Source organism: Melanaphis sacchari, unplaced genomic scaffold (assembly GCF_002803265.2).
Source record: "Melanaphis sacchari strain LSU unplaced genomic scaffold, SCAv2.0 Contig20_pilon_pilon, whole genome shotgun sequence".
Taxonomy (NCBI): domain Eukaryota; kingdom Metazoa; phylum Arthropoda; class Insecta; order Hemiptera; family Aphididae; genus Melanaphis; species Melanaphis sacchari.
In genome coordinates, this window is record NW_020271042.1 from 2107244 (window position 1) to 2122013 (window position 14770).

Consider the following 14770-nt stretch of genomic DNA (forward strand, 5'->3'; position numbering starts at 1 on the left):
TAGCTACAAACGGTATACAGGAAACTTGCTTGTACTAAATGTAATGATAAAGAGACTAACGGAAATTTTGGCGTGGGCGTGTTACCTGTATATCATTGGAGCTGAACCTCCAAAGCGCCTCGCTCGTGACAACGCCAAACAGCAGGTCATACTTGTTAATGCCGCTACCAAATTCGAATTTTTGAAACTTGCGGGCACCAAAAGCTACGCTGGACCCACTGTACCCATCAAATTCAGGCAGTAAATTTGTGATGACATCTTCCTGATAATTGCTCTTGACCACCACTCCGTCAACGCTAGGTCCAAACGCGCTTAGGTACGTGGGTAACGCAACGCCGGCAGACATCAACATATCTAGAGGCACTTCCCGCAAACAATCCACGATTGGTTCCGGGTTGTTTCCGGTCCCATCAGTTGTACAATTCACCTGTTTGGCCAGGTCCAGTGCGTATGACACAGGGTCCTCGACCAGAGCCCAGCTGCTCAGTGCCGAGCCCGACAGCAGTATCGCTCGACGGAAAAGTCCTATAAAATGCACACGCAATGGTTAAATTATTTGAATCTGTATTTCATAATTAATTTTGTATTTTGCATTTCAAGAACAATAATTATTAACAGGAATAATATTAAATTAGATAAACATGAGTACAAAAAATAGTTCAATTCACAAGTTTCAAAATGCTTAATATGTAGTTATGAAAATAAAAAACTACAAATAATGTAACAAAATTAGTATAAAAACATGAACTAGTTTTTTTGTTTTGTTTACCTATTTGAAATTAATTAACTAGTTATGTTCTAATTGTAATTCTAATTAAATGTTTTCAAAACAAAATTCATTATTGAAATGCACCAACAGTCTTTTTATAGACTAATTTTTGGTTATTTGGCATTTTGCTCGTTATTGTTTACACCACTGGTTCTCAAACTGGGGGGCGTGTACACGCAAGCAGTTATTACGAAATACAATTTTTATTGATTGTATAGATAGTTTATATGTAAAGTACACCAATAATGGTGATCAATTTTTTACAATTTATAGAAGGGGGGGAAGAATTTGATTCCTCTAAATTTATTGTTTTAGGTTTAAAAAATCCTCCCCCACTCTCCCGATAACCCATCTCGTCGTTGAAAACGAAATTGGCCCAGGGATCTCCACAACCAATAAAAAAAAAACCCTAATTAAGCTAAACTAAAACTAACCTAGCTTAGAATTGAAGTAGTGTTGTTTGGACACCCCCTTTTATCAAGCCGTCCAGTCTTGTAAATTATTAATCATATTACTTATTGTATAGCATAATACAGATTGTAAATATATTTAAAAAAAAAAAAAGGTGTAAAAAAGATATTTATGGATTGCACCGATTATTGGCCCTGTCGAACTATATTCATTTCTTTGGCTAATATTTTATTATATTATTAAACACTTAAACTTTGTAGAGAATTCATATTCAAATAATGTTGTTGACACTTTCACGAAGCAAATAATATATATTTATATCAATTGACAGCACATGTCGTGTTAGATTCATACCGTAATCTGTAGGTATATCAAGAAATAGATTAATTAGACATAATATACATTGTTACTATCGGAATTTAAAGTAAAAGTCTTATCTATTAAATTTTTAAATTTTCCAGTATGTTCTCTTGTTGACACGCATTGCATTATAGCATATCTTAAAATATTTTTTCATTCGTGTTGAATTTAAAAATACAAAATTATTAGTATTTAAGTGTTTATTGTTCACCAAACCTTATGAGTACATACGTAATACAAATTAAATCAGTAAAATCAGTAAAAATAAAAATTATAAATTTGAAAAAATATGTAACAAAAATGATTGTTAATGACTATTTAAATTAAAATATTTAACAGATACTTTAGTTATATTATTTGCTTATGTATTATTTTGTATTATAAGCTCGCGAATCAAAATAATTATGGAATGTAATACCTACAGGCTAAAATGTTTAATTTTATAAATTATGGTTAAGTATGTTTCAATTTGTCCTATAATTTATTTATAATGAATATAATTTAGTTTAGTTTAATTCTACAATACGTACTTACTATTTTGAGATACTAATGCTGTATAAAGTTGGGATAATCTAGGATTTTAGAGAAGGTTCAAAAGCTTTGAGGTACTTAATTTTAAAGTTTATCTTTTACACAGAAAATTCACAGAAAAAAAATAAATATTATTTTGTAATACTTAATTTAATTAAATGTATTAATTATTTATCAAAGATGTTTTTAAAGAGACTAATCTAACCTTAGAGCTTAAATAATTATAATTAATTAATATAATACTATTTATATTAATAATTTTACCTAAAAAACATATATTAAATTCTACAAAATAAAAAAAAATATATATATAAAAATAATTATAATTTATTTCCAATTCAATCATGGAGAACAAATTTTTAATATATTATGTTAATGATTTTTATCGATAGCAAAAATAGTTTTTTTTTTTTTAACAATAAAGATAATTATATTTCAGTTAAATGACAATTAAACATAGAAATAAACAAAGATTTTATATAAACTATGGATAAAAATATTATAATTTTTACAAATTATGATAATTGGTACCTATTAATAAGTTTTATAGGTAATATAACTTTATGGACTTGAATTAAATAAAATATATTTTAATGGTGCATAAAATTATAATCAAATTTGAAATATTTTGGGTTCATTGCTTAGAACAACATTGTAAATATAATGAATTAATATTCAAGTGTCGGTCTCAGTAAAGGGTGTTATTCATGAAAGTATAATGAGTACCCTTTGTTTTATTGATCTAAAACAGTATTACCAGAAAAGAAAATGGCATTATGTTTAAAAGAATTGTAACTCTGGTCCATTAAAATAATTAAATGCTTAATACTAAACAATTTTTCAATGTTTCTTAAAAAACAAACAAATTTGAATTTTAAAAGATATCAAATTAAAGATACTTTTTAAAAAATATGTCAGTAATATTTGTTAAGTCTCTTATTCATATTATATTCAACTGTTAGGTTTTTAATGTTTTTTTTACGCAAGTGTTTGTTTATGATTTTATAAACAATTGATTAATTTATAAAATTATGTTTAATTATTAGCGTTTATTTCTAAAACGTTCGTTTTAGTTTATTTTACTTAAAAACCTTAATACTTAATAGATATTTAATTTTAAAGAACTATAATTAAAGTATTATAAATAAGATCATATTTATATAGTACATACTATCTATTATATAAATATATTAATAATATTGATTTAAGTTATTATTAAATAATGAAAAAATATTGTTTACATTAAAAGCATAATTTTTAGAAATATTATATTTGTTTTTTATCACAGAAAAAAATATAAAAATAAGGTAAGGTTATAGGCCTAAAGCAATGTTTAAAAGTTTTTATATCAATCCTAACATCATCCATTATGACAAATATTAAAATAACTGATTTACATATTTTTGTATTTAATTATTTTAATTTTAATTAGAATAAAATTTTTACCAAAATACTATACCGTTAGTAGATTAAAATACAATTGTATTTTGTGTACAAGCATATACACATATTGAATATTGTAGATAGTAATAGTATTTATTTTCATTAATAACGTAAATTTAATATTTAATAATATAGCTTAATATGTTATAAAAGAATCATTGCTGACATTTTTATTTATCATAATTTTGTGGAATTCTAGAAATTCTATCCAAAATATCTAAATTTAATTATGGCTGTAAATAATAATTATAATATTATTGATATTACTCTTTAACATTACTTCTGTAGAAGATGTTTAAAATGAAGAGACACTGATATGATGCAGTTAAAATATTAAATCAATGGGATTTAATTATAATTTAATCCATGATTAGTTAATTTCAATTAGTAAAAATGATTGAAAATCGATAAAATAAATTAAAAAATAATTATAGTTTTTATTTAAATTCCAATTAAGTAATCCTTATTAAGACATTTCTACAATTATTTTGTAAAATGGAAACTTATGTACTATAAGTATATAAGTTCTTTAAATACATAACATACATAGGTACTAGAGTACTAAACACCATGCATAATGTATATATAATATATAATTTAGATAGATAATTAAAAAATAAAAATATTATGTTTATGTAGGACCTAACCCTAACCTTACGTTGTGTAAGTTTTTAATATCCTAGAGGCCTAGAAGTACTTACAATTTTTGAAACAAAAAATCGGATGCACAAATCTTTAGTAAAAATATTAAAACACGTTAAAGAAGATGAAATCTTGTAAACGTAAACAGTTACATAATTAATATATTTGAATATCCAATAATACAATACAGCGCATCTGAAATTGTATTCATTTTACGTATTAAGATTATCGTATTAATTCAAAAACGAAGTGCTAAAATTACTTTTTTTAGAATGCATTTAAAATTATTAAAAATATAGTAAAGCCGATACTTATGCTAAATAATGAGTCTTAACTTACAAATTCAGTAGAGTATGACCGATTTTATAAACTTAACGGTGTGCATTAAGTATAAGCAATTCAAATTTATTATAACAGATTGTATTATTCAAGGTCTACGAACGGAATAGCGTGTATTTCCTTTTGTACCTTTGCCCAATAGTGTATATAAACAATTAGCATACGATTAATTATTATTAATTCAGCGTTCATTGAAAAAAGTTACTTAAATAATGTATTTGCATCATTATTTTATTTTATTTTCAATTCGATTTAATACAATCCTTATCTATACCATATAAATATTATATTTGTACATTATTTAATGTTTAGTGCATTAAAATAAAAAAAAAAAGAATGTGTACCTACAAAAGTAAAGAACATTGAAGAGCCTAAAATAAAAATAAAAATGTACTATATCAATAATTGTCATTAGTTCATATTAAATATATTTATATATAATTTTTATATTTTTAAATACGTAAAAAAATAAATATTAATAATTTAATTTTCCTGCAAAGAAAAGCCTTCTTGTACTTAGAATATTAACATTTTAATAAATAATATTTCGAGTAGCTTATATTAATATCTTATAGACCAATCTATAATCATTTTTGTGTCAGATATATATATTTTTTAATTTTCATGGCATTTATAAACATTATGGATAAATTATCAAACACTTTTTTATTATTTTATAAGTTGCTCAATTTGTATTTTATTGATTTGAAAAGCTAATCAATTTTAGTTTTTATCAAATATTGAGTTTATTAAATTGATTTTATATAAATATGGTATCTTGTACCGAGTTTAATATTATATCTATCTAAAACAGACGAACACAATTATTTCGAATAAATATCAAGGGATATAATTCGTTTTTGGTTCAGGTTTAAGAAAATAGTTAAACATTAATCAATTCAATAAACACAAGCACATAAAAGGATAAATAACTTGAATCATCACTTAGGATCAAAAAATATAAATGTAAAATGAACCTATGTAAAATATATTGAGTTATGTTTAACAAAGGTGTTGTTAATATGTATTCAATAAGTTATTGTATAAATAATTTAGGGTGTAGGAATTTATAAAAAAAATCAAAATCAAAATATGAAAAACGAATACCAATTCATTAAAAATCATAAAGTGCCCATAATATAGAAAAATAATAATTAATATAAGTCAGTGTATGTTATTTGAACGTGCAGAGCACTTAATTTGGTAAAAAAAGTTTCAATAATTTTTCAAACAAGTAAATTTGGTTTTGATATGTTTTAAATAATGTCGTATAATAATTTTAATCAATCAAAACACTAATTAATATTGTCATTGTACAATACGAGTTTTATGTGGATGCGTTTATTTAGGAATATTATAAAATGAAGCGAGGAATAATAATAATAATAATAAAACAAAAAAATAATGACTGGCACAAAATTATGTTAGTAAAAAAAAAAAAACTATATATTATATATATTTTGGTATATTTTATTTCGCTTTAGGGCAAGCAGTCTATTATACTTGAAAACTTTAATATTTACGTATGGACTTGCTGTAGATACAAGTCCTCTCACACACTAACACACACATACACCGGCATTTGATCAACGTTATTAAAAATAATAACTTCGAGGTAGGTCGCAAAGCGATTGTGTGCGATTGGCCTGAGTCAGGGCTGATGACGTCTCATGGATGGCAGGGTAGCAAAGTTATAGATGTTGGAATGAACGAAAAGCGTGACAAATTATAGCTAAGTCTCTGGAGAGGTGCGTTAAGAAAAAGAACAGTCATCTAGACAGATTGGCTGCTTAAAGATAAGCGTGCGGACTTAATGTCAGGTTAAAATATGAGGATTTCATTGACAAGAAAAAGTGTTACGTCCCCTTGTAGCAGAAATAGACAAGCAAATACGCACACATTCACACACATTACACATCTACTAACATATGCGCACTATATGTGTGTTGAAAAAAATTAAACAGATCTATGTCCCACCGTGTCTGTGAGACTGTCGTTTGATTATATGATACCTATGCTCATTGTGTTTGTTAAAATAGCTCTCACCGCTCGTAATGGATACAAATACAAAACGGAAAAATCGATACGAGAAATCCATCCGTTAATACAGTTTTTATTCCTGTTTAGATTATATATTTAGTCAAATAATAATAATAATAATATCACTGGCGTAAGTTATTATTCATAACGTTTGAAAATTGAAATACAATGAATGAAAATTTATTCGTATCTCAGATACATTGCGTTTGTTCACATTACCTTAGCCGCTAAACACGCGCACACACACTCACCCTTCAGTGTGCGCGCGCGCCATTTATATAATTCAAACGATTATTTAATTTAACTATAAAATGAGCTTATTATTATTGTTTTTTTCTTTCGTTTCGCCGCTTAAGTGTAATTCTATAATTATCCAAAAGTAAAAAGATACATGTTACTAAGAAACAATTATTTTAATATAAGTATCAGAACGCATATATTCTTTTCTGAGTTCACTTTAGATTTTGAAATTACACAACAAAGCCATTAGTACTCATTACAAAATAACGTAAAAATATACATTTCTCTTCAATGTTTGAGTGTAAAATCATTATAAGATTTTAATAAATGTTTAAATATTTTATTGAAAAGGAAACAATAACCTTATTAAAAATTAAAAAAATAATATACGGAAAATAATTTGATGTTATTTCTTCTTTTTTTTTTTTGTGTAAACATATTATGAATTTTTATCTACATATTTTTTTTCCTTGCAAATAAAATAAAATATTTTTTAAGTTATATCATTTTTATTTCTTATATTATAAAATAGTTTATTTAATATTTATTAACAATAATTATAAAATTTCTTGAAATAAAAACTAAGAATGACTAAAATATATTATGTTGTTCATATTTTTTTTAACAATTCTAAAGGTATGTCTAAAGGAATTTTTTTCAATACATACGTAATATAACGTTTGTATCTTGTTGAAGAGAAATACAACCTATGAGTATAATACGAGTAACTTTTAAGTATGTGTGAATTCAAGTGAGTTAGAAAATAAAAATATATTTACAAACGCTAAACTATTTATAGATTTCTAATACACTTTAGTTAACAACTTAAAATTAGAAAAAATAAAAATATAATTTATTTTTACTTTTATTATAATACATCAAACGGAAATAAATGATTTAAAATTTTTCTCAAATATTAATATTATATAATATAATATAGCTAAAATGGTTAAATTGTGTTCTTTAAAAATATACATTATACATTACTATAATGTAATGAATTAACATTTTAAAATTATTTTTTAGTAACATTTAAAATAATTCTTTCATTTTTAGTTGTTATATTAAATGTATAAAACTTTTAATAAAACGCGACATCATTAAAACTAACACTCAAAGCTAACTTTATTTTTATAAATAATTAAACGAAAATTTCATATAATTAGTTTTAATATCTAAGTTCTGGATTAATATGTGTAAATAGTTTAAATGAATATGTTAGAATACTAGCAAAAATTAATAATATTTTATATGGAACAGTATATTTTTTTTCTATTGATAATAATAAAGTATTCTAATTATTAGACACAGGCATATTTTTTAAAAACAATAGTTTTTAGAACATTTAATGAAAATTACATTAGTCACCCGACTATATACATAGATATTTTCACACACAAAATCAAAAAAAAAAATTATTAATAAACAATCGTTTAGGGTATTTTATTGTCAAACAATATATTAAAAAAAAAAAAAAAAATTGTCAGATAATCATGTTCAACTTTCTATAATATACATTGTCTTAAAATATTTATTTTTATAATAATAGTTTTGTCTAAAGATAAACTAAACAAATCCTAGTACACACATGATGAAGAATGTACTCGTAATCTTGTGGTGCATAATTTTACAACGTCTGATCTTGATCCTTAAATTTTGGAAACTTCCGAGTACATGGGGATTATTCAACGCACGTAAACAAAATTACTCAAGTGTATAGGTACTCCGGTTTAAGATGTGATGAATATGTGTATAAAGAATACCTACAGTTAACATCATCTTGTTACGTGGAACAAATAAATAGGTAGGTAGCTCGGATAAAATGTACTGTATAATCAACTGAATAAATAGAGAAAATAACTCCAGTGATCGACTTTTTAAATAATAATACGTAAACTGAGTCATCACAATGACGTGATTATGCTAATGCGCTCACAAACATTTCTATTTGGTTCATAGTATACACAAATTTTGGATTATTATTATGTATCGAATACTATATATTAGGTTTTAGCTGTATTATTCTATGTTTTTCTCTCGTTTAGATAACATTTATATACATGTATCGACATGAAAAAACTTGAAATTCAAGTTAAGGAATGAGTTTGTTACTACAGCATAGTTATTGTTTTAAGCTCATGTCAATTTTTTATTGGTGATCACTCATAAGTAATAATACAAAGCATCATTTACTGAAAATACTAGCAGATAAAAAAAAATAATTTAAACTTTCAAAAATACGTGTTTGATACTGTAAAAAAATTGAGTTTGTCCGAGTATTTTATATTTTTATGAAATGCATAATGGTTTTAAAATTTTTATTTTATAAAATATACCTAAAATGTGTTATAAACACCAAACAATACAAAAAAAAATAATTATTTAAATATAAATAATTACTCGCATAGTTTTAGTATAATGTAATATAATATATATATATATTATTTTTTATTATTACTATCATTTAATATATTATCAATATTACCTATTTTTTTTTTTTTTTTTTTTAAATAATAATAAAAATGTCCATTTTCTCAAATTTAAAATAATACTCTATAAATTGAGTATAAAAGTTAAAAGTTAAATACTTTCTTAGAAATTTGTATTCTTGATAAAAAAAATATAAAAAATATACTAGATTATTCCCAAACTTGATAAATTTGCTGTGTTAACATTTTCATAGTCAGTTTTCTGATAGTAATATACTATGACAGGGGTGAGAAACTCAAAATTACTAAAAGTCCAGTTTTTGGAAAATAAAAATCTAATGGACCAGAGCATATAAAGCAAAAAAAAATCATTCAAAATATAAATTTTAATTATCATTTATTTTGTTTATATTGTAAATTTTAACTTTAAAATTTGGAAATGTAGCACGGGCCAGATAAAATAGGCTCGGGGGTAGCCAGTTGTCCACCATGTCTTATATGGCATTTGTGCCATCGTGATGGATAGAAAGAAATCTATTTAGAAGGTGGTTATCGTCACAATTCACAATGTTATATACTATAATATGAATATTTTATTATTTAAGTACCTGGAACTACGGTCGGCGATATCATTAAGAAATTTATACAAGCGGCTCCGGGCCCGTGACCCATCAGAGAGACGTTCTCCGGATCACCGCCGAATAGCGCGATATTCTGCTGCACCCAATGGAGCACAGCTATTTGATCCATGAGACCGTAGTTGGCCACACGGGCTCTTGAGTTAGGCGAACCGTTGGCGTTTAAAAATCCTGAAAAAAAATAACAAAAACCAATGATTATATTGATGAATTATCCATAGGTATGTAATAGGACATATAGTTAATACATTAATTTTGTTTTTATAACAATTCTTAAAAGTTGAAGTGACCTGTTAAGTTAAATTTTCTGGTATAATATAAGATTAAATTGACTTAAAAATTCTGATTTTGTGCTTAAAAATACTTACAAATGGTCTACTTAACAATAACTGAATTTTAATACGCATAATTGGTGTAAGAAACTAAGAAAGTTAATTTTATGAACATTATACAGCTACTTAATATTCTAGTATAAATATGAAAAATGCATTTAATAAAATAATTTATTAATAAATTGAATTAATTATAAAATAAATCTATAAAAATGTGCATTAATTTGCAAAATATACAATTATTATATTACAATTTTTAAACAAAATTAGTTCAGTTTATACAATATATTATTATATTTAATATATATATATTTACATTAGTTATTATTATTTATATTTTAATTTCATTTTAAAATTCATTGGTATTCGTATCCCACGATAGGATGATTAAATTATTTTGTTTTCATTTTTCCGCATACGAACGGTGTGTTAGAATAATCGTACGGAAATATAAGTAATCAATGGTGTGTAACAACGATGACTTGTATAACGTGGAATTAATGTTATACGAATAATCATTTTAAACTTAACATTAACTATGATCATATTCGTAAACCATAAACTATATTTTGATTCTCGATCGATAACGATGCTTTGATTCAATCAAATTTCTTTTTTTCTGCCTTTAAACAAATGTTATGTTGATGGTGATTAAAAAAAAAAAACTTTATCTCATAAAAAAAAGTTAATTGATAATATAAAAAATTATATTTGTCATAAAATATTGAATTGTTATCTCCTAAAATACGAAGTTGGTAAAAAAATATTCAATATTATACTTAAGTGCTGCAACTTGAAAAAGCAATTTTTAGAAAAGTATCAAAAATTATAATTTAATGAAATATTGTTAATTACAATACTCTACTTATAATTTAGTTAAGGTGAAACATCGAAAATTGAGTCAATAAATTTTGTATCTAGTGAACGTTTATTTCATAGTAAAAAACAGTAGACAATGATTTAAAAGCAGTATATATACACAGTTTTTACGTTCACGCTTAATGTTTCTACTGAATTTTTTTCTAGTAATAAAGCAGTTATTTTATGTGTAATATCTACTGATATATAGAATAAGTTCGTTATTACAAAGTGATTTATAACATATTACTCAAGTTATTATGAATGATTTATAAATATATTTATTTATTTTTATATTTTTATTCAGTTACTGAATTTTCTTCTAAGTAGTAGTAATAAATTAAATTGTTTATATCAAGGCCGTAAATGAGGAAGGTCCAGCTCTAAACCCTCTTCCTCCAAAATTTCTTAAATAATTTAAAAATGTGTGAAATTACTATTTATTTTTAATACCAACATAAATGGCTAAAATTAAAATGTACTAAATTGATTATTGACTGTTTTGTGTCATAATACATATGAAAATATTAATTAAGCGTCTAATAATAGGTAGATGGTTATTGAACGACAACGACCGCTATCGATGCCGATCAACATCTCGATGGTCAACGATGATTAATAACAAAGATATTATATTTTTGTAAATTAAAAATATGATTGTAAATTATAATTGTTTACCGCCGTCCACCAAACAGTTACAAGCACATTGAATTTATTTTTTTTAAACTTATCATAACCAGTCAACTAGATAACAAAAATGTATTATTAAAGTATTGTTTTTAACATTAAAAGGTACCTATGTTATATTATTTCATATATCAATTATCAAGTATTACTATATTAATAATTTATTATTGTTTTAATGCATATTTTACTTTATTTTTAACCAAATATCAAAACCTAAATTTAGTACACACCGTGTGTTCACTAATTTAGGGAATACTGAATTTTGTAAAAATTTATAAAATGTAACCAATAATAAATAATTATAAATGGTTTTTATGCACTAACGAACCGAAAAATGTATTATTTATTAAAATTTAAATGGCTGTTATTCAGTTAATTTTTAACTTAAAAGCATTGTTAATACATCAAAATTATCTTAAAAAGTTAAGCCTATCCGAATATGGTGTTCAAAATGGGTGATGCTATTAAAAAAAAAAAAATGTACCGAAATTATAAGAATTTTAAAATACATCTCTAAATGTGTATTTATATACCACCATCTTTTAAAAAATTTGATTTATTTCAATATATTCTGGCCAAGAAATTCAATGTTTTTTTAATTGGTGAACACACGGTATACATTATACAAGTTTTAGACCCCCTCCAAAATGGCCTTGGATAATACAATATTATTAATACTACATTTTATGATTGTTTAATAGTGTTTAATATTAAATTTGAGTAATGCAAGAGTAAAAAACAATAACTTCTTTATTACAAGAAGAATACTAAAAATAATTAATTTATACTAAAATAAACGATTTTATTTTTAATATTTTTATCAAAATTGTCTATTGTTTTCAAAAATAAGGTATATTTAAAAAATGTAATTATTTTAGAAAAAACAAAAGACTTAATTTCCCCATTAATTTTAGTTACTAACTATTTCTTTTACCAATAGAAGTGTAAAATAAATAGGTATAATAATGATAAACTGTGTGTTTCAAAAACAAATTATGCAACTATATTGCATGTATAAATGTTTATCAAAATAGCTATTTGTAATTTAAAATATAAATAATTATTGTATTCACTTTTACTTAATATATTGTCTTAAGACAATGTAATGCTATTTAGATAATTCGCTTGAATAAATAGCTGCATACGAATTGTTTCCCTAAAAATTAAAATCGAGTTGCATCCGCAGTTTTCGCATAATACATTTGAGCTGTGTTAACTGTTTTTACAGTAACTGTTCCGAATTGTGCCCGCAAAAATAATTACTATTCTATTTTTATATATTTAGTAATAAGCTCGTAGATAACTTAATAATCGATACCTTATCTGTTAATACCTCTTTATAATTTATTGTTGGAAATTAATTTTGATCAATTTAACTTCAGTTACATTGCGATAGGTATTCACTTATTAATATAATAAATAACATGAAAATGAAGTATCTTGAAACAATTCAAATATTTAGTGAAAAAAATAAACAATTACGTGCATTGTATTAATAGATACAAATTTACATTCCAAATATTTTTAAATGGTAATTTTTAGAGGTGGTTATGCTTAAAACGTTTATATAAATGTTATTTTAAATTGAACGAAAATATTATATTTACTAACAGGTAAGACTACATTATCAGTGTATAAAGATGCGTTTTTTAGTTTATTAAAATATAAATATAATTTATGCAGACTTCAAACAATCTATGCATTTAGCAGTTTTATTTTTCCTGAAGTTATACGCAAAAGCTGTAGATTTCGCCTTGGAAAATCTATTTTAAGAAAAATTCAATATAATAGTCTGTCTACAGTCTTTAAAAATAAATCTGAAATTGGAAAATATTTAAAATAATTTTTTTTGGTCTTTCATTTTTAAAATCCAATGAAGTTAATAATTGTTTTTATGAAGACCTGATAGCTAAAAAACCTAAGATCAAAGAATAGATGATTTTTTAAATTATTTTGAAGAAAATTATATTTCGTTAGAAAGTAACTTTCAACCGTTGATACAGACCGAATTCTCAAACTCATTAATTTGTACGACCAATACATATGAATCGTTTCACTAGAAATAAAATGAAATGTTTTATTCATCATATTCTAATATTTTTCAGTTTATAGAAGTATTGAAAAATGTTCAAACTGACATTTATATTAAAATTCGAAGTTCAAATTTAACAAACAAGCAAAAAAAGGAAGCAGAAAAAACAATTATTAAAAATACTATAATTCAGAATGAAACAAAAAATATACCACGTCTTAGGTTCGTTTAAAAATTGGTGTACAAAAATTAACCTATTTTATAAAATTAAAAAAAAAAAAATCATATAAATTTAGAACAATTAATAATTTTAGTATACATAGTAATAATAATATTCTTAACTATATCATTTATATAAATAGCAATCTTCAAACTGTAAAAGTGAAAATACAAATATGTATACATCAATATAATTATTGTATATTATATAACTAACCAGGATGTAACTCATACGTGTCGTGAGGAAATTTCAGACGCAACTCGGATATGTCGTTACATAATATCTAAAGTATATTTTTATCCTAATAAAATATATAAAAAATTAAGCATACACAAAATAAAAGATATCTTATCAAATTTGTATAATTTAAGTCAAAAATATTACCTAAGAATTATAATTTTTTACAAAAATAAATGTAATTGGAATATAATTTCTTCAATTGATTTTTAATTTTTTAATTTACCTACAAATTACAATCAGTCGCGAACGCAGGGTAGTCTTGGGTGTTTAACCCCTTCTCCTGAAATATCAGGAACAAAAAATAAATTTCCTGACCTACAAATGTATAACTAGTAAATAAATTAAAATAAGTTACTAGTTATGAAACAATATTATAGTAATATTGTAATACAATAAAATAAAAAAATTATCATTTTACTATATGATGCAGTGAGTATGTTATAAATATTTATGAACATTTTTTCAACTCTATCCCTCGAAATTCTTTCCTGCGTTCGCGACTGCCTGCAATATCTTATACGATATAAGTCTAATTAATTAAATACAATTTATAATAGAT

The 14770-nt window shown here is 24.0% G+C and overlaps 1 protein-coding gene across 1 annotated transcript in view; it reads right to left on the reverse strand.

Annotated features, from left to right (window-relative positions):
- LOC112593632 (neuroligin-4, Y-linked-like) overlaps positions 1-14770 on the reverse strand; it is a 286318-nt gene that overhangs the window by 29333 nt on the left and 242215 nt on the right. Inside the window, exons 3-4 of the mRNA XM_025338126.1 lie at positions 9813-10013; positions 86-525 (exon numbers count right to left, since the gene is read on the reverse strand). Coding sequence (XP_025193911.1) covers positions 86-525; positions 9813-10013 — 641 coding nt within the window. The remainder of the gene's footprint in view (positions 1-85; positions 526-9812; positions 10014-14770) is intronic.